This window comes from Podarcis vaucheri, assembly GCF_965113315.1.
Source record: "Podarcis vaucheri genome assembly, chromosome: 15".
NCBI lineage: Eukaryota > Metazoa > Chordata > Lepidosauria > Squamata > Lacertidae > Podarcis > Podarcis vaucheri.
The window spans coordinates 42,171,509-42,190,382 of record NC_138753.1 but is presented as its reverse complement, the minus strand read 5'-3'; the positions used below and the strand labels follow the sequence as shown (position 1 = coordinate 42,190,382).

Below are 18,874 nucleotides of genomic sequence, written 5' to 3'. Positions count from 1 at the left end.
TAACAGTTCCCAGGTTTCTTTGGAGAAAACCTTGATGGTATAATACTGTGTTAAGCATAAGGTGCCTCCTCACGGGCAGCAGATTCAACATGGAGGAAAGAAAACCCATTTTTCTGACAGCATGATTACTTTATGAGAGGAGAGGAGCCTGTGGCCCTCCAGCCATTGGCCCCAGCAGCTTGGGCTATAGTCAGGGAAGATGAGAATTGTAGTCCAACAACACCTCTGGAAAGCCACAAGGGCCTCACTCTTGGTCAGTGGGAGTCACTGCCACAGGATATGGTGATGTGAAAAAAGCCTGAAAAGCTGCTGACAGCCAGATTAGACAATACCAGGCTAGATGGAGCAATGGTATGGCTCGGTGTGACAGCATCGTATGTTCCCAAACTTTCAGACATCTCTTCCTTAGAACATCTGCAGAAAATGTGCATAGTATTGTATGTTCTGCAACGGTTACGTCTATCCTGTTTCTGTCACCCTGCTCTGCAGGCACTGTGGTGTATGGTGAGCCCATAACAGCGAGTTTGGGCACTGATGGCTCACACTACTGGAGTAAAAACTGGGCCAAAGCAGCTGCGTTTGTCACCTCTCCACCACTGAGCCCTGACCCAACTACTCCAGACTTTCTCAATTCTCTGCTGTCTTGGTAAGTAGAAGGAAAGTTCCTGAGATGGGTGTATTTAAAAAGAGAAATTCTGTGCTATCTGAATTCTGTGACCTGTATAAATTAGGACTGAACCAAAACGTTGTGTTCTACGAAAACTCTCACCACAACCTTCCCCCTTTGACAATAATTCAAGGAAAGTAGAAACATTTGCCCGTTCTTTGTGAAGGCAGAAAGCATTGCTCTCATTCTGGTTTGTCTTTACAACATTATTGTATAGCCAGATTTGGTTGGCTAACTGGCCACTGTGATGCTCTCACACAAACTGCATGGTTCCTGACAGGCTAGTTCACACAAGAGGAAGAATAATACTGTTTCTAAAAAGAGAAGAAGGCGCTGCCCAAGAGGAAGCAAAAAAGTGCAAAAACACACACAAGATTTTGATTGTCATTCAGACAGTTTTGCGATCCCTCCTCACCTCCCTTTTTGTGCAGAAAAGGTTTACCCGCTAATATCTTGCAGAGCCCTACAAATTATTCAAAAGTTCCTATATTTTTGCATTATGTCTTCATGGGAGCCAGCATGATGTTGATGATTGTTGTAGGGGGTCTCCCTGGTCCTGAATGGGGTAACTGTGCCCCTGAAGGACCAGGTGCACGGCCTCGGAGTCATTCTGGACTCACAGCTATCCATGGAGGCACAGGTCAAATCTGTGTCCAGGGCAGCTGTCTACCAGCTCCATCTGGTACGCAGGCTGAGAGCCTACCTGCCAGCAGACCGTCTCACCAGATTGGTGCATGCTCTGGTTATCTCCCACTTGGACTACTGCAATGCGCTCTACGAGGGGCTACCTTGGAGGGTGACTCGGAAACTACAACTAATCCAGAATGCGGCAGCTAGATTGGTGACTGGGAGTGGCCGCCGGGACCACATAACACCGGTCCTGAGAGATCTGCATTGGCTCCCAGTACGTTTCCGAGCACAATTCAAAGTGTTGGTGCTGATCTTTAAAGCCCTAAACAGCCCCGGTCCTGTATACCTGAAGGAGCATCTCCACCCCCATTGTTCTTCCAGGACACTGAGGTCCACCTCCGAGGGCCTTCTGGCGGTTCCCTCATTGTGAGAAGCAAAGCTACAGGGAACCAGGCAGAGGGCTTTCTCGGTAGTGGTGCCCACCCTGTAGAACATCCCTTCAGATGTGAAGGAAATAAGCAGCTATCTTCTCTTTAAAAGACATCTGAAGGCAGCCCTGTTAAGGGAAGTTTTTAATATTTAATGCTGTATTGTTTTTTACACTCGATTGGGAGCTGCCCAGAGTGGCTGGGGAAACTCAGCCAGATGGGCGGGGTATAAATAAATAATTATTATTATTATTAGTCCAACAACATTTGGAATCCAAGGTTGGGGGAGGCTACTGTAGAGTGTTTTCCCTTCCGGGATTTAATTAAACTTCTGTTCAAACAGGTTATACAATTATCTTCAGCTCCACCCCATTAGGCAACCTGTGGCTATTTTCCCCCTCTTTTAACCGTCCGTGTTCACACAGGATTGCTCACTTATTACCTCTGGGTGGTTCCCCTCCCCCTTTCTCCTGGTTTTTGATGTCTTCCTTTTCTGGAGCATCGAGCGTTGGGAGAGAAAGCATGATGTGAAGGCAGATAAGACCATTACAGTGTTAGCCTGTGGGCAGGGCTTGCCTTTGATCTTCTTCCTTGCACAGTGTGGACTGGAAAGTACTTTAGAAGTAATGAGTAGCATAAAAACATGAGAACAGTGTGTCTTGGCTGAAAACAGCGATCCAGTTGCTCCTATGAAGGAAGCTGATAATGGTTAACAATTCCCCCCAGATATTTTTTTTCATTCTGTACCAACTGCCCCCAATTTCCCATTGTAAAATTTTCTTTGTTTTGAGGGGATGTTGAGGATGAGTCCAAGACTTGCTGTGGCTCCTGTTTGCCCCCCTACACTAACCACACTAAACAGACTTTTCCAACCTGGTGACCTCGAGAAGTTTTGGATTAGGTTCTTATAATACAGAATAAGTATACAGAATAAGGGAGGGCAAATTGAGGGAGGGGGTGATTTTGAATACAGTATGGGCATTCACCCCCCACCCCCCGCTTTCTGGGCCTGTGAAAGGAGATTGGAAGGTAAGGATGAGAGGCAGCCGGCTTTGGTGAAGCTCAGTGTTTCCAAGGGAGTGAGAAAAGGAGAGGTAGTAGTCAGGCCATAAGCCTGGCAAGTAAATAAATGTGTGTTTGTGTGTGGGGGCGCACGCTTAAAGTAAAAGATCAGCTGTGAGGGGAGGTTAAAGATAAAAGTGCTATAAGGATAATGTGGCCAGTGTGGTGTAGTGGTTAAGAGTGGTAGACTTGTAATCTGGTGAATCAGGTTCGCTTCCCCGCTCCTCCACATGAAGCTGCTGGGTGACCTTGGGCCAGTCACACTTCTCTGACGTCTCTCAGCCCCACTCACATCACAGAGTGTTTGTTGTGGGGGAGGAAGGGAAAGGAAAATGTTGCCGCTTTGAGACTCCTTAGGTTAGTGATAATGTGGGATATCATATCCAAACTCTTCTTCTTCTTCTTTAGTTGCTGTTGGGCTGCAACTCACATCATCCTTGACTAGGTTGACTAGGCTGGTCGAAGATGATGGGAGCTGCAGTCCAACCACATCTGGAGATTCAAGGCTGAAGATCTAGGGGCCACGCCCAGCCTTCCTTGGAGATGCCAGGAACTGAACTAGCGAGCTTCTGCATACAACACCCATGTTCTACCACGAAGACCTTCCACAGTGCTTACAGGGTTTTGCTTCATGTCCGTGGTGATGATAGTGTTGATTCCACTGACTCCACATCCTTCCCTCCCCTCCCTTCCAACACAGCTGGGTGCAGCTGATGGGAGTTGGTATCTCAAACATATGGAGGGCCTCAGTTTCAAGAAGCTTGGTTTAGTATGATGTCTGAAGTGGGCTGTTGTGGTCGTCCTTTTCATGGCTGGCAATTGAGTCAACGTGAAAGCCAAATGAGAAGTGAGATTCGAATCTCCCCAGCTATGTCCTCCCCTAAACTTGATATCTGTTCCCCTAGAGATCAGTGTTGTCCTTCACCAGAAGCATATGTCTGAGTGCAGACTCAAACAGAATTGGTGGTTTTTTCAAACCTTAGTAACTTTCAAAAAATAAAAATAACATAAAAAATCTCTGACTCTTCTCCCCAGAGAAAATATTCTCTCCTTCCCCCACTCCCCCAAACCTTCCCATAAGCATAATTGGCATTCTTGTGGGAGGGAAAAAAGAATGAAAATAGCAGATTTAAGCATTTTCAAAGAGGACACAATGTTGCAGAAGGGCTGATGTAACTGTGCCATTTTTTTAGTTGAAAATGTCTAATTCCCCCTCCTTTTTTATAAAAAAAAGTTAAATATGTATTCTGCTAAAGCAGAATTTTAATAAATAAAACAAATGTTTAAAAAGCGGTCTCATTTGAGCAAGTTAGGAAGGTTGTGCCAGAAAACTCTCTTCCTTGGTTATTTAGGTGAATGCTAGCAAGCCATGGGTAAATAGAAAGGTTTCTTGGATATTAAGAGATGGGAAGGACACTAGAGGTCTTCTAGTCCAAATCACCTGATCGCTGCCAGAACTACAACACACAGCGCAACTGCAGCAGGGCTAGGCAGCATGGTACCCCTCAGAAGTTGTTGGACTTCAGCTTCCATCTCCCCTGGTCATACTGGCTGGAGCTGATCTCAGATTGTCTACTTCTGAACTACTCCATCCCTTAATGGCCATCCAGCCTCTCCCCAGCAGAGGAGAGACCATTACCTTCCAAGGCAGACCATTAGGAAGTTACGTCTTTTGTCTAGATGAAATGGGTTCCATTGTTTTCCATTCAGCCCTGTTTTGATCTTTGCAATGGTAGCTTCTTGCTCTGGATGTAACTCCTGTTGATGACACACCTATTGTCTTTGGTTTTAGTGGAGATCTCCAAGTCACTGGCAGTGGCCACTGTACCTTCAACACTGCCCAGAAAGCTGTTGGGAAGGACAACTTTACTCTGATCCCTGAAGGAACCAATGGAACTGAGGAAAGGATGTCCATCATCTGGGATAAAGCTGTGGTGTGTTGCTTTGATGGGGCAGGAGAGGTCTTGGTTCACCCAGGCAATCTCTTGCTGATGTTACTTGAGATCCTTGGCCAGTTCTGGGGCCTTTTGAGCATTGTTGTAATGGACAGAGCACAATGAATCCACAATGTTGGAAGAGTTTTGGTATTGAAACATTGGGCGAGGGGTGGGGAGTTCCCTTCCCTGCATGGACAGAATCACCTGAGCTCAAGCTGCACCTTAGCCTATCCATGGGATCATAGAAAGCTGCCTTGTACCAAGTCAGACTCTGGGTCAATGTAGCTCAGTATTGTCTAAACTCTCCAGGGTTTGTAACAGGATGTTCCCACCTCCAACCTGGAGATACAGGGGATTGAACCTGGAACTTTCTGCATTCAAAGCATGTGGTCGACCACAGAGCCACACCATTCCTTCTTGTCCCTTCCCTCTCCTATGATTATTTTGAATACTTTTGGTAGGGAACTGTGATAGCAGTGGACACTGGTTTGCTGCTCATTTGAGCTGGCCCAAACTGTATGCACTTTACTTTTAGAAGTTGGGGGAAGGAATAAATATTTTGACCATTTAGCAAAAGTGCTAAAGATATTCAAAATGCTCAAGTTAAATATTTTGTGATGAGTGTGGCTCTAAGTTGGTGGGGTATACCCCAAACGTGATAAACAGGTAACCTAATATATTCAAAGTATCACAGCTGACTCCAGTGGTCTCAAGTACAGTAAACAGAAGGCAAATTTATGTCCCAGCATGGATGTCAAAAGAAACCATGCTTTTCTGCTACATGAACAACCAGGTACACTTGCCTCTTTCCATTTCTCCTCTTTTGCACAGCAAAGGAGATCAGAAGTTTTTGTTTCTAATTTTGTTTCTAACCATAGTTCTTCATTAGGCCCAAACTCGGGTAACCAAGTTTTGATTAAACTATGGTTAGTGAAAATGAATCAGGTTCAAACTGTACCTGTCACACATCTTATAAGATATATAACAGCAAATAAAGATGTTCTATATAGGTGACATGCTTATCCTGATTTGAAAAAGCAACTTGATAAAAAATATAAAAATTTGGGAAAGGATTCCAACATTGGTCAGTTTCATCAAAATGGACAGAAGCTTCAACTAGTATTTAGATTAGCAGGATTGCCCCCTATTTCAGCACTGTATGAATTTTGAGTTACTGTGTTTGCTTTTAAGGATTTCTTTATTATTGCCTCTGTTCCTCTGATGGGACTGCTACCTTTTTACGGTTAGGTTACTGGTAAGATGGATGAGAACCAGTTTGTAGCTGTGACCAGCACCAACGCAGCCAAGATCTTCAACCTCTATCCCAGGAAGGGACGTATAGCTGTGGGCTCTGATGCTGACCTGGTGATCTGGGACCCAGACAGCGTCAAGACAATCTCAGCCAAGACTCACAACATAGTAAGTGGTTTCTGCACTTCCCCCCACGCCCTGTCCAAGCACAAACCTCCACTGCATTGTTTGTGTGAGTGACAGAAATACAGAAGGATTATGCAAGAACATGCAAGCTCTGAGTTTCAAAGAGCCCATATTTCAGTCCATTGCACATCTGGACTGAAGGGTTTCCCCCCAAACTTCTGATGGCTTAGGCACAGTTGCTGTCTGAATTAAGCTTGCTTTCTGAATTTGAAACTGGAAGCACACATCACACCTGGCACCCAAAAATATCACTTGGCACCAGAGGGAGCCTTTTTAATATGCCTAACTGTAGGGGGTGGGTGGAAACTCATCAGGGAGTTAACAGTGTGCTATGAGAACATTAAATAAGATTTAGACTGGGGCTAACTCTTCAATTCCCTCCTAGGCTGTGGAGTACAATATCTTTGAGGGCATGGAGTGCCGTGGGTCACCGCTGGTGGTCATCAGCCAGGGGAAGATTGTGCTGGAGGACAGCAACCTCCATGTGACCGAGGGCTCTGGGCGATACGTTGCCAGGAAGCCCTTCCCTGACTTTGTTTACAAGCGCATCAAGGCCAGGAGCAGGGTGAGTAGGCTGGGTGAACGTGTGTCCTTTGAAAGCTCAGTAACTTGGATAGCAGGATTTTAATCATTCAGGTTCACCTAGTTGCAACAGTTGAATTCCATTGAGGTAGCCATTGCCCTACCAATCTCAGCCTGCACTTAACCATCCTCCATCGGCCTGCCTTGATTCTTACAATTGTCAGCCTGTGCCTTTGGTTGACTGGCTCCAGCTACTGTTGGTCTCCCCTGACTTCTGCCCCACCAGTCCCAAGGAACACCAGCCACCACTGCCCAAAGACACCCGGTTGGCAATTGTGGGAAACAGCATGGAAAAATCGATGGTCCTTGGTTCTGATTCAGGAGGGTCCTCTTACACCATTAGGGCAGTCAGCCCCCTGCTGCAACATGGGGTTTGACTGGTACCCAGCAATGCCAGATCTCTGATACTGGCTCCAGCGAACAAATGCACATTAATGGAGAGCCAGTGTCGTGTAACGGTTAGAGTGTTGGACTGGGACCTGGGAGACCAGGGTTTGAATCCCCATTCAGCCGTGAAGCTCACTGGGTGACCTTGGAGTCAGTCACCATCTCTTAGCTTGACCCACCTCACAGGGCTGTTGTGATGATAAAATGGGGATGAGAACCACGTGCACCACCTTGGGATCCTCGGAAGATAAAGGTGGTATATAAATGTAATAAATAAAATAAATAAATAATCCTGCTTTGCATATAATTTGATGTGTGAAATGGGCACTCGCATACAAGCGGTGTCCTTTTTATTGTGCTGTTGGGTGAGTATTTTGGGAATTTTTCATTGATTGTCTTCTAACTGATTTTGCTTGCTGGTATTTTATCTTTAGCCACTTAGAGACTTACTTGTTTGAAACGACTAACAAATGTAATAAATGCTCTTGTTTCTGCTGCTACCGCTGGTCTTCCTATATACATAAAAATAGGGTTGCCATACACCTAGGAAAACCCGGCCGTGTCCTCTTTTTGGGAACCCAACATCCTCGTCTGGGTAGATTTTTACATTTTAAGGGAAATGTCTGGGTTTTGGGGTTTGTGCTTGGGCTCCGGGGGCTTGGGTTGCTCTGCATGCCGCAGCTGCTGTGGGTTTGATCCAGAGAAAGAGGCATGTGGGTCTGGCGGCCCCACTCACCCAGCCGTCTCTTTCTGTGGCTCAGGCTGGCAGTGGCTCGGGCTGTCCTCCTTTTTGCTCTTCAAGATATGGCAACCCTACATAAAAATGTAAAGTGTCATCACACTCTGCAGTTTGTGTGGCCCCTAGTAGGCTGTGCTAAGCGCAGCGGGGGAACAGCAGACAGGACCAGGTGAGCAGTTTAACAGAGGTGGGGGGGGGCTAGCAAGCCTCCCTCCCCCTTTGAAAGCAGGTGGGGCTTGGGGGAAGCCATGGGGGAGGAGTGGGACAAGCTGAGGGATTAAGCGAGGGGATGAGTGAGGTTTAGCACAAATGCAAAGGGGTAGGTGCAGCTGGCGAGCAGAGTGAATGGGTTGCAGCCCCTCGTAAAAGTGTGTACCACACACTGCCTTGTGTATTTTGGTGCTCCTGAGAGCCTGGTCCCAATGCTTACCTTCTGAACGACACACACACCATCTTAGGTCAAAGACCCGTCCTTGATTTTCTCCCAACTGAGAGCATTATTCGGAAAGCTTTAATGAAGAAATAAAACATTTTGGTTGTCTTTATTCCCCTTTTCCACCCACCCCTCAATTTAAAAAAAAAAACACCAAACAATTTTGTAGCAGAATGACTATGGCAAACTAAGGCCCAGGGGCCGGCCGCTCAGTCAGTCCCTGCGCTAACTGGAGCAGCGTGGAGGCTTCGCCGCACGGGGACTGACTTGTGTGACACTGGCGCGGCTTCGGATTGGCTGCAAGAAGCTCCTTCAGCCAGTCCAAAGCCGCAGACGCCTCTGGGCGATGCCCCTTCCTTCCCACTGAGGCGGCTGCGTATTGCCAAGAGCCAAGTGAGAGGAAGCGGCGGTGGCAGGGAGGCTGCTTCTGCTGCCCAGGCTAGTGGCATGGGCTCTGCGCCCCACGGACACCTAGCTGAGGCAGAGGACGATGCTGCTGAAGATGAGACGACGGCGGCATGAGTGGCGGTGGGGTCCTTTTGGAGGAGGGGGGTACTTTTGGGAGAGGGTGGGTCCACCCCCCATAAGGTCTGAGGGACAGTGGACTGACCCCCTCCTGAAAAAGTTTTCTGACCCCCATTTTAAGGTGTGGTTTAGGAATTCAATGGGCTGCACCAGAAACAAAAGCGCCAGAAACAAAAGCTATTAGCAAGAGACCAAAAGTTTAAAACATGCCTTGATTTTCTTCTTTTAGAGCCAAATCCAGTTGTAAATCATCATAGCTGCACTGGAGTTAAGCCTAGCTCACTGGCCTGGTTGTAATTGTTATCTAGCTCTCTTCAGGAGATCTAGGAAGAGAAGCTTGCCTTTGCCATCCTGGTGGCTTCTGGGTGTTTTGGGTTACGGCTGAGTTGTCTGGGGATGATGGGAGTTGTAGTTGAAAACATCCAGATGGCACCCAGGTTGGTGAAGTTTGCTAAAAGAAAAATGAATCTATTTCAATACTGCCCTCTTCTGGATGAAAGCATTCTGTTTGGTTTGAGTTTAAGCAGTGGAAAAGAGTTGGCTTGGGCAGGATGACGCCTCCATTTAGAACATTTGATCCGCAGGGCTAACTCTTTGTCAGCTTGCAGCATTTGGGCTTCAGTTCTAAGCACACTTACAGGGGAACAAGCCCCACTGACTGAACAGAAGTGGGGCCTTCTGAATAAGCATGTATAGGTTTGGCCCTGCAGATGTTGCTGAACTACAACTCCCATCAGCCCCAGCAAGCATGGCCAGGAGCAATGGGAGTTGTAGTCCCTCCAGACGTTGGACTACAACTCCCATCATCCTTCACCATTGACCATGCTGTCTGGGGCTGATGGTGGTTGGAGTCCAATGGCAGCTAGAGGGTCACAGATTTCTCATTCCTGCATGTTGAGAACTGGAACACTGATAGTTAAAGCTGAATGTGTCCATAATCAGGGCTGCTTCTCAGTGTTTTTTTCTCCTGCATTTGCCCTTCTTTCCCCTAGCTGGCTGAGCTGAGGGGTGTTCCTCGTGGCCTGTATGACGGCCCAGTCTGTGAAGTATCAGTGACACCGAAAACTGTCACACCGGCCTCCTCCGCCAAGACGTCTCCAGCGAAGCAGCAGGCCCCGCCTGTCAGGAACCTGCACCAGTCTGGATTTAGCTTGTCTGGTACATACCTATGTGAGGCTAAATTATTATGGTGAAATCTTATTTCTGTTTTATTTCTTGAAGGCCCTGGGTCCTCTTCCTTCCCATGCACAAAACAGGAATTCCACTCCAGAGGGGCCATTATCAAAAAGGCCCTGATTCTTGTCAGCGGCAACCAAAACTCCCCAGTGAATGGAACTTTGAGCAGGACCTGATGAACAAATTAGTAGTAAAGTGGTGCCTCGCAAGACGAAATTAATTCGTTCCGCAAGTTTTTTCTTCTTGCGAGTTTTTCGTCTTGCGAAGCACGGTTTCCCATAGGAATGCATTGAAAATCAATCAATGCGTTCCTATGGAGACCGTCCGGGGACAGAGGGGAAGCGCCGCGGACCTTCCCCTCTGTCCCCGGACCTGTTTTAAAGCAAGGGAAGGGGCAGCAGGGATAATCGCTTCTCCCCGTTGCCGCCCCTTGGTTCAAAAGCGGTTGGGGAGAGAGGGGAAAGCGCATGCGCCTTCCCCTCTGTCCCCGGAGATTGCGGGGCTGGCAACGGGGAGAAGCGATCTTCTCCCCGCCGCCCCTTGCTTCAAAAGAGGTCCGGGGATAGCAGGGAAGACGTGCTGCGCTTCCCTGCTATCCCCGAAGCTTGCGGGGCAAGCTTCGTTTTGCGAAGCAAGCCCATAGGGAAATGCGTCTTGCGAAGCAGCTAAGAAAACGAAAAACTCCTTCGTCTAGCAAGTTTTTCGTCTTCTGAGGCGTCTGTCTTGCGGGGCACCACTGTATTGCAGGGGTAGATGAGTTGATACGGAAGGTGCTTTCCTGTTTGTTGTGAAGAGAAGTCCTGAGAGTGTGCTGGATTGAGAGCATTGTGGACTTGGGAGCACATTTTATTGTTCATTTAAGTTATTTAAGGCATTTATATGCTGTTCAGTTATTAGCATTTTTAAAGTGGTGTGCATTAAAATAGACCCTGTAGAGAATAAAACCAGACACACACTGCCTTAAAATGGCTGCTGGAATAAGACAATGTTATGCATCTGAAATTCAGATAGGAGGGTGGGCACCTGGGAGGCAGTTCTACAAGCTTGGGACCACAACACTGAGCACACAGTTTCTAGACGTTACAAGGTGCACATCTAGAGTCATGGGGTGGGGGCACCATCAGAGACCTCCAAAAAAGCTATCCATGATCAGGTGATCCTTCAGCTATCCTGGACCCTAAAGGGCCTTGCAAATTAACACAAGGACCTTGAACCTGGCCTGGTCACTGGCAGAGGAACGGGGGTGCGGAGGGAGTGGATCGCCCCTGGCACCACTATTCTGGTAGGGTGCCATTGCAGCGCGCGCGCGCCCCCCGGCACGCACTGAGCACCTGCGCGTGCCGGGCGTCACGCCCTCGCAGGTGGCTTGCCACTCCCCCTGGCGCACGCGCCACGCCCACGTCTGCTCTCCTCCTCTGGTAGTGGAGCATGCAGCTTCGCCACTGGGCCTGGTAACCTATGGGCAGCCGGTACAAGCTTTTAAGCCCTGGTGTGCTGTGCTGATGGCAGTCTGTCCCCATCCAGTGTCTCTTTGCATCATTTTGCCCCAGCCAGAGCCAGACACTGAAGTCACCATTAACTTAAGTCACCAATAACTCTATGTATTTATGTATATATGCTCAGTTTTCCACTATGCTTACGCAGTTCTCCTTCTCTGTCCCTTTCCTTCTAGGTGCACAGATTGACGATAATATTCCACGCCGCACTACGCAGCGCATAGTGGCGCCTCCTGGTGGCCGTGCCAATATCACCAGCTTGGGTTAAAAAAAGAGCAATGAAAGGGGGAAAACACATGACCGCATAGCGGATCATGGGCGAGGGTGGGGCACTTGAAGACCCTTTTTTTGATTATTTTAGAGCCTGTGATGGTTACTGCGGGCAGCCAATGGGTAAGGCCTAGTTAAGGCTGCAGTTCCCCAGCCCCTTTGTTGTCAATCCCCCCCCCCCGCCATCTTCACAGAACCTATTCGTTCCTCCCCCTCCTTATACATTTGGGAAACTTCCCCTCCCCCATTTTGACACGTGGGGGATGCAGAAAAAAGGAGTAAATCATTGAAGAGTAGAACTTGTGACTTATATCATCATTAACACCATTTTATCTTTTTGTTTTTCTTTTAAAAAAGGAAGGAAAAAGTGAATTTCCCAGAAGCTGCTTTATATTTAACTTTTTATATAAATGAAGGTTCACGTTTAACTATTGGAAAGAGGAATAGGAAAAAAAAAAGAGGTTTTAAACTGGATGTTTCAGAAACTGGACTTGCAGCCCTGCATCTTAAAAAATGTGGGAGTCATGATTTCCCTAGGACCAAATCTGTATCCACCCCACTTTCCAATTAGAGGAAGGTAGAAGTTGTGCTGCTAAGGTTTCAGGTATTACGGTGCTGGGAGGATGTAGCCCGTGTTGTTCTTGAGTTTTAATGCGCTAATCCCATCTCGGAATTGAAGGATCATTTGTTCATCCATTTCCTTGTTTTAATAGATGTTTTGTATGTGTGTGTGTGAGAGAGAGAGAGAGAGAGGACATGTGTGCTTGCTTCATTGATGTGTTATGCTTTGAGATGCCTTATTTTGAAATTAAGCGCATCCTTGTCTTTCTGAGCCACATGAGGTCCAAGGTCCTTCTAACAACTTCTGGCCATCCTGCCACAGGTATCTGTATGTCAGATAATTCACTTGATTCTTGGGCCGGCTCCACCTTGATTTGTTGGGTGTCCAAGCAGTATCGTTAACTGGTTTTCCATTCTCCTTTTCGTAAGGGTGTCAGATTCTGCATAGAGTAAGTCACCTTTTATTGGCGCCATTGCATGTCCATCCATTGGAGAACTTTCTAAACACCAGCTCTTTATCTGTTGGGTTCAGAACTAAAATCAGGAGATCTAGCTAGGAATCATGCTGCCAAATGACCCATTCCCTTAAAAAGCAAAAACCAGCATCTCTTGACTTCAGTAGAACTTGGAGGGAAAGGGAATCTCTTTTAAAACAGTCTAGTCCAGTGGTTTCCAAACTTCTTTCTCTGGGACGCACTTTCAGAATAAAAATTTGTTTGTGCCACACCAATTTCTTTATTGATAAATGCATTGGACAACAAAAAGAAACAAGTCCTAGCAGAGCTTGATTCATAACGTAGAACACAACTACTTTATAATATGACCATTGAACACCCAGAAAGTATAAAACAATGCAGCTACATAAGAACATGAACCATCCCCAAAATATAATGATAAATAAGCCTCATGCATATGTATCTGAAGTATGTATGCTTACACATCAGTGAGTGGTGTGAACTTGCTTTTGCCTGGTAATCTCATTTATATTAGGTCTAATTTGAGACAAATTCTCATCTTCTCATCAACATAAAGAAGCCTTTCTCTTTTCTGACCTTCCATATATGTCAGAGTTGAAAATCCCTGTTCACAACATGTGGAGAAGTGTAGAAGAATAGCCAGTGCTCTTGAAGAGAGGCATGGATACAGTTTCTGGTTGTATATCCATGCTACACTGAAATGGTTCTGTGATTGTCCTTGAATCTTCCTGCCACGCTTGCCATCCTCTCCTGCCACACCTGTGTGGCTTGCCACACCCTTTGAGAACCACTGGTCTGGTCTTATCATGGATGCACCACCAGAGGCATAACTGTGCCTGGATTCCTCACCTCCTCATGTGCAAACACTGTGCCAGTCTCTTCCACCACCCCTCCTCCGTTACCCACCAACCCCCTTTGGCCCATGCCCACCTCCTATGCCTCCATCCACCCTTGCCTTCTCCACAGTCAAGGCTTGCAGTCTTATGGGTGGGGTTGCTTGAGTAGATGAGAGACTGAGCAGGTACATGGACTGCACATAAGACTCTTGGTTCCTTGGGCTGCCTTGGAACATTGCCCCTGCACATGAGAGCCTGTGTTATACCATATGGCAACCTCCCTTTGTGCTTGCAGCAGGACTCGGTTAGCCTGGAGCTGAATCTAATGTGCAGTGTCTGTGTACTGACCCTTAAATCGCTTGTGCCAATTTAGGTCACTGCATTCCACAAAGTTGATAATGTGCTAAGCTGTACTTAAATCATTCCTCCTTTTTTTTGGTGCACCGCTGTGTAGAGGCATTTCATTAGACCTATAGGGAATCTGAAGCCTTGACACCCTTTTAAATGTGGATTGAGCTACGTAGGATCTGTGTACATGGAAGCAGATTACACATTGTGGGGCCAATAGCATGTTCCCCCCAAACCCCCTTATTAGAAAAGGTTTTCCCAAGTACAGCCCAGATTCTTGTCCCTGAGTGTCCATGTGGAGGTGCCACATGATCAGCCCTAGTAAAGAACATATGGAAATGCTGCATAGAACCTTACAATAGATTCTTAATTGTGAAGGCAGCTTAACCTCATTTCCTTCGTTCACTCATTTCAATTGATTTTAAATTGATACTTTGTCACACATTTCCCCTCTTTTTTTAAAAAAGCAACAATACAAACTACTTAAAAAAAATCCTAACATCTGTATATTTGCTGATTCTTTGAAAGGAAAAGTAGAATATAGCCAGGCCAATGTGTTTTGTCTTTTAAAGTCCAACAAGTGATGGAGTTGTGATCTACAAAAGTGGCTCCACAGCCCGTTCCTCAAAACACATCTGCCACACTAAAGCCAATTTCTTTGAGTGATGTGAAAAAGGGAAGCAGCAGCCTCCTTGGAATCTGGGAGGGAGCTATGAGATTGCAGAGGCGGCCATCCCTACAGACTGAACTCACTCATCTCCCACCACTGTAGTTAACACCTGCATAATGCATTTGCCCCTCTCTGATCCTTTCTGGAGCCACACACCCAGTACAGAGGGGGGGTGGATCTCTAGTGCTGCCTAGTGTACCCTGCTGCACTGGGCATTTGGGGGGGGGGTGAGCCTTGAGTCCTGTGCATTGGTCCCCAAGTAGTGGGCCTGCTGGGCCTATGCTTGACACCACACGCCTCACCCCCTGTGTATTTGCCAGGATATATACAGCTCTGAAGACACGAGGCATTATTGCTGGGGACAATGGGCACATTCACATTCCTCCCTCCTTCACATATTGAGCTTACATGCAAGGGGTGTTCACATGTTATATGATCTGTGCACACAAAATACATTACCCTGAAGACAGATGCAAACTGTTATTCAAGTGTTTGCTTGAATGAATGTATGCTTGATTGTGCGTTGAATGCTACTCATGAATAACGAGTGCACAGCTCAACTATTTGTATACAGAGATCACACATTATATTCAGTGAGTGCACCAACACCCCTTTCTAGTGGAGCTGTGCTCTTCTGTAGATTTTCATAGGTGTGTTGTCAACAAGAGTGTAGTTTGCACAGTCAGTCAGCAACAGATGCACCCACACACACACAGCTTGTACCTGCGTTTAGTGTAAGGTGTGAACAAGTCTAAGGTAATAGCTCAACTGGATTTTAGTGTAGGACGCTTTCTGTATTCCAGGCTGTGCACTGTGCAACTCAGCCAGGAGTAGTAAAAATCTGCCAGTCAGATGCTGAAAGGCAGTCGAGGCTTGAACTGAATTCCCCCTTTCTCACCCTTTCACCCATAACTGATGGCTCTTCATCATTCCAGTTTTCATTTGTGTTTTGGTTCTGTTTTGTTTGCTTCAGAGATTGCACTTTTTATTAAATAATTAAAAAATATTTAGTTAAGGGTAATATATATATTTGCAGCTTTTTAATTTCTCTCTCTCTCCTCGCCACTTATGCTTTGATGAATTTAAGCAAAGTTCTGTTTCGGGAAGGGGGAGGGGGGAAGTGGCCATGGGTTGTATCCAATGTTAGTCCTGATCAGAGTAGACTCATTGAAATGAATAGACATGGCTAACTTAGATCCATTACGTTCAATGAGTGTACTCAATTGAGTAGAGGCTAGTTGGATGCAACCCCATGTTTCAGTTATACGAAACATGCGCAGCTCTTTGTGATTCACTTGAGTCTTCCTTTTCCCCCTCGTGTTCATTATTTTGTTCTTGGACCATTGTGTGTGTTTTTTTAAGGGGGGAGGGAATAAAGGATTTGTTAAGAAATAAAACTTTGCAGGCTATGTAAGCATGTTTTTTTCCTGTGGGAGCTTGCTCGCTTTGTGTGTCTGTTTCATGAATGTCATATGTAAATGCTTAAAGGAAATGACATTGAACTTGGAATTAATTTGCCGCAGTGACTTGATGCTCTAAAGAAAAAGGAAAATAATGATAATAATTTTAAAAAAATTAAACCATGTAGAATTTACTACTTAGATGGATTTTAACCCTTGGATTTGTGCTTGTGAACATGAGTGAAGGAGCTGTAAGTGAATAAGCTGATCATGTGTGTAGACAAAAGGAGTACTGATAAAATTTGACCATTCTCTCAATGGCATAAAATGAGTCTTGTGTTTTTTCTTCCTTACGAACTCTGTGTTATATTACCATGGGAACTCCTAATAAAGACAAAACGTCGTTGTTTCAGTCGGCGTCTCTTCTTTTGTCTTGGTGGTCTTATGTTTGGTTCTTCTGTGTTTGCGCAAGTTGCAATCTAGTGAGGTCCATGTTGGTTCATATGACAACTTGGATGGCTTTAAAGCACAAGGACTGTAGTTCAGGTAGTAAGAGACCTGCTTTGCACACAGAAGGTCCTAGGTTCCATCCCTGGCATGTCCAAATAAGACCAGGAGAGACTCCTTTCTGAAACACTGGAGAGCCGCTATAAGTCTCTGTAGGCAACAATGAGCTAGAAGGACCAATGGGGTGACTTACTGCTATTTTTCTAGGGGAATGGCAATGGCGCCCAACTGAGAGGTGCTGGAATTAAGTTCCGTTGAGTTCCAGCTGGTGTGACTACAGTTAAGCTTCCTGTTCTCTGCTTTCCTAAATTCATGCTACATAACACTGAATTTCGCCTACAGTGTTGAGGGCAGCATGCCACAGAATACTAGTTTTAAATTATGTTGCTTACTAAACATGCATAAACATTGCATTTGGTGCATACATCTTTCAGAATATACATTTTAATGAGTGCAACACACACAAAATGCCTGGTAACATCTTAAAGGCAAACACATTTTTGACCTCACATGTTCATATAAACATCCCCATGGGTGTGGATTGGGAAACCTATTGCAAGTGTTGTAGCTCTTCCGCAGAACGAACATGAAAGTTGAGTGATACTGAGTAGCCATACCCCAGAAGTCATGTGCTGGCCAGCCGCACCCTGGTGTCCACAGATAGCTAGGGTTGCCGCATTTCAAAAAGTAAAAACCAGGACACCCTGAAACATCCGTTGAAATCGCGGTGATGTCCAGGAAAATCTGGATGTATGGCAGCCCGTAAAGGTAAAGGGACCTGACTGTTAGGTCCAGTCACGGATGACTCTGGGGTTGCAGCGCTCATCTCGCTTTACTGGCCAAGAGCCGGCGTTTGTCCACAGACAGTTTTTCCGGGTCATGTGGCCAGCATGACTAAGCTGCTTCTGGCGAAACCAGAGCAGTGCACGGAAACGCCGTTTACCTTCCCGCCGGAGCGGGACCTATTGATCTACTTGCACTTTGACCTGCTTTTGAACTGCTCGGTTGGCAGGAGCAGGGACCGAACAATGGGAGCTCACCCTGTTGCGGGGATTCAAACCGCCAGCCTTCTGATCGGCAAGCCCTAGGCTCTGTGGTTTAGACCACAGTGCCACCCATAGCAAAAGACTTGCAGGAATAGGAGGCTCTGCTCAAAGGGCTCTCATTGACCTGGAACCCTGCACAACCAGGTCACGGGGGTACCTTCCATGATACTGCTGTGTGAGCAAAGCCCCCCTCCCTGAAGGTCTTTTCACTGCATGTGTGAACATGGGGGTGTGGCTATTCCAGGTGGCCCTTCTCCAAGGGTTTTTTTTTTTATTATACAATCAAGCTGTAAATAAATTTCATGAAGTACCTCTATTGCTCTACACAGGAGAGAACGTATCTGGATACAATGGTGTGTGAACATGTCATAATGGACTTGCTCAGATGGTGGTGCTCAAGCTCTTTGAGAAGTCTCTTTTTGTCACTTCAAAGCCAGGATGGGCTATGAACCTCATGATCCCTTCCAACTCTACAAGTCTATGTTTCCCGTCCCCCCCTTGTTCTTTGCATGTGATCAGTTTTAACTAATGTCGCATCTGCACTATACATTTAACACATGTGACTTTTTCAAAGAATCATGGGAACGGAAGGTTGGCAAGGGTGCTGGGAATTGTAGTTCAGTGAGGGATGAACTACAGTTCCTTGCATTATTTTTGGGAAGTCCTGTACATTAAATATTATGTGGATTAACCTGAGACAGTTCCCCTTTTCAAAGTGACAGTTCAGATCTAGTAAACAGTGGAGAAAGCTCAGCTTCATCGTTTGAGAACACACGGTGGTAGCAAGACACAGAACAGAAAAGCTAGAATCATCTTTGCTACACTTTCCGGCTTTCAAAAAGAGCTCCCAACGTGGCTTAATACTAATAATAAACAAGAGTGACAGAGAGATTTCTTTCTCTATATAGATTTCTAAAGTGCAAAACCTCATTGACTTTCAATAGCCAACAGATTGAGAGTTAAATGCTTGGCAAAATAAGGGCTTTGCCATTCAATTAATGGAAATACAACTCTGGGGGCATCTAAATACACTGAATATTAGAAGAAGCACAAGAGAGTACATATTCATACAGATGTCTAGAATAAGGTGGCTGTTTCCAAAAGGAAAAGATGAAATGCGTCACCAAGAGAAGATACAGATCTGCATAAATCTGCTTTTGCTACTTTATACGCATACATGCATTGCTCTAGAAATAACCATCACAGACCCGGGTGGCGCTGTGGTGTAAACCACTGAGCCTTGGGCTTGCTGATCGGAAGG

At 46.1% G+C, this 18,874-nt stretch overlaps 1 protein-coding gene across 4 annotated transcripts in view; it reads left to right on the top strand.

Annotated features, from left to right (window-relative positions):
• Nucleotides 1–16,472, top strand: part of DPYSL2 (dihydropyrimidinase like 2) — an 87,298-nt gene extending 70,826 nt beyond the window's left edge. For 2 of the 4 annotated variants that reach the window (XM_082200420.1, XM_082200422.1), the window contains exons 9-14: nt 490–646; nt 4,580–4,721; nt 5,973–6,143; nt 6,547–6,726; nt 9,820–9,997; nt 11,676–16,472. In XM_082200420.1, coding sequence (XP_082056546.1) covers nt 490–646; nt 4,580–4,721; nt 5,973–6,143; nt 6,547–6,726; nt 9,820–9,997; nt 11,676–11,767 — 920 coding nt within the window. In that variant the 3' untranslated portion in view covers nt 11,768–16,472. The remainder of the gene's footprint in view (nt 1–489; nt 647–4,579; nt 4,722–5,972; nt 6,144–6,546; nt 6,727–9,819; nt 9,998–11,675) is intronic. The other 2 variants (XM_082200421.1, XM_082200423.1) reach the window with 1 other exon arrangement.
• Nucleotides 16,473–18,874: the final 2,402 nt, after the last annotated feature.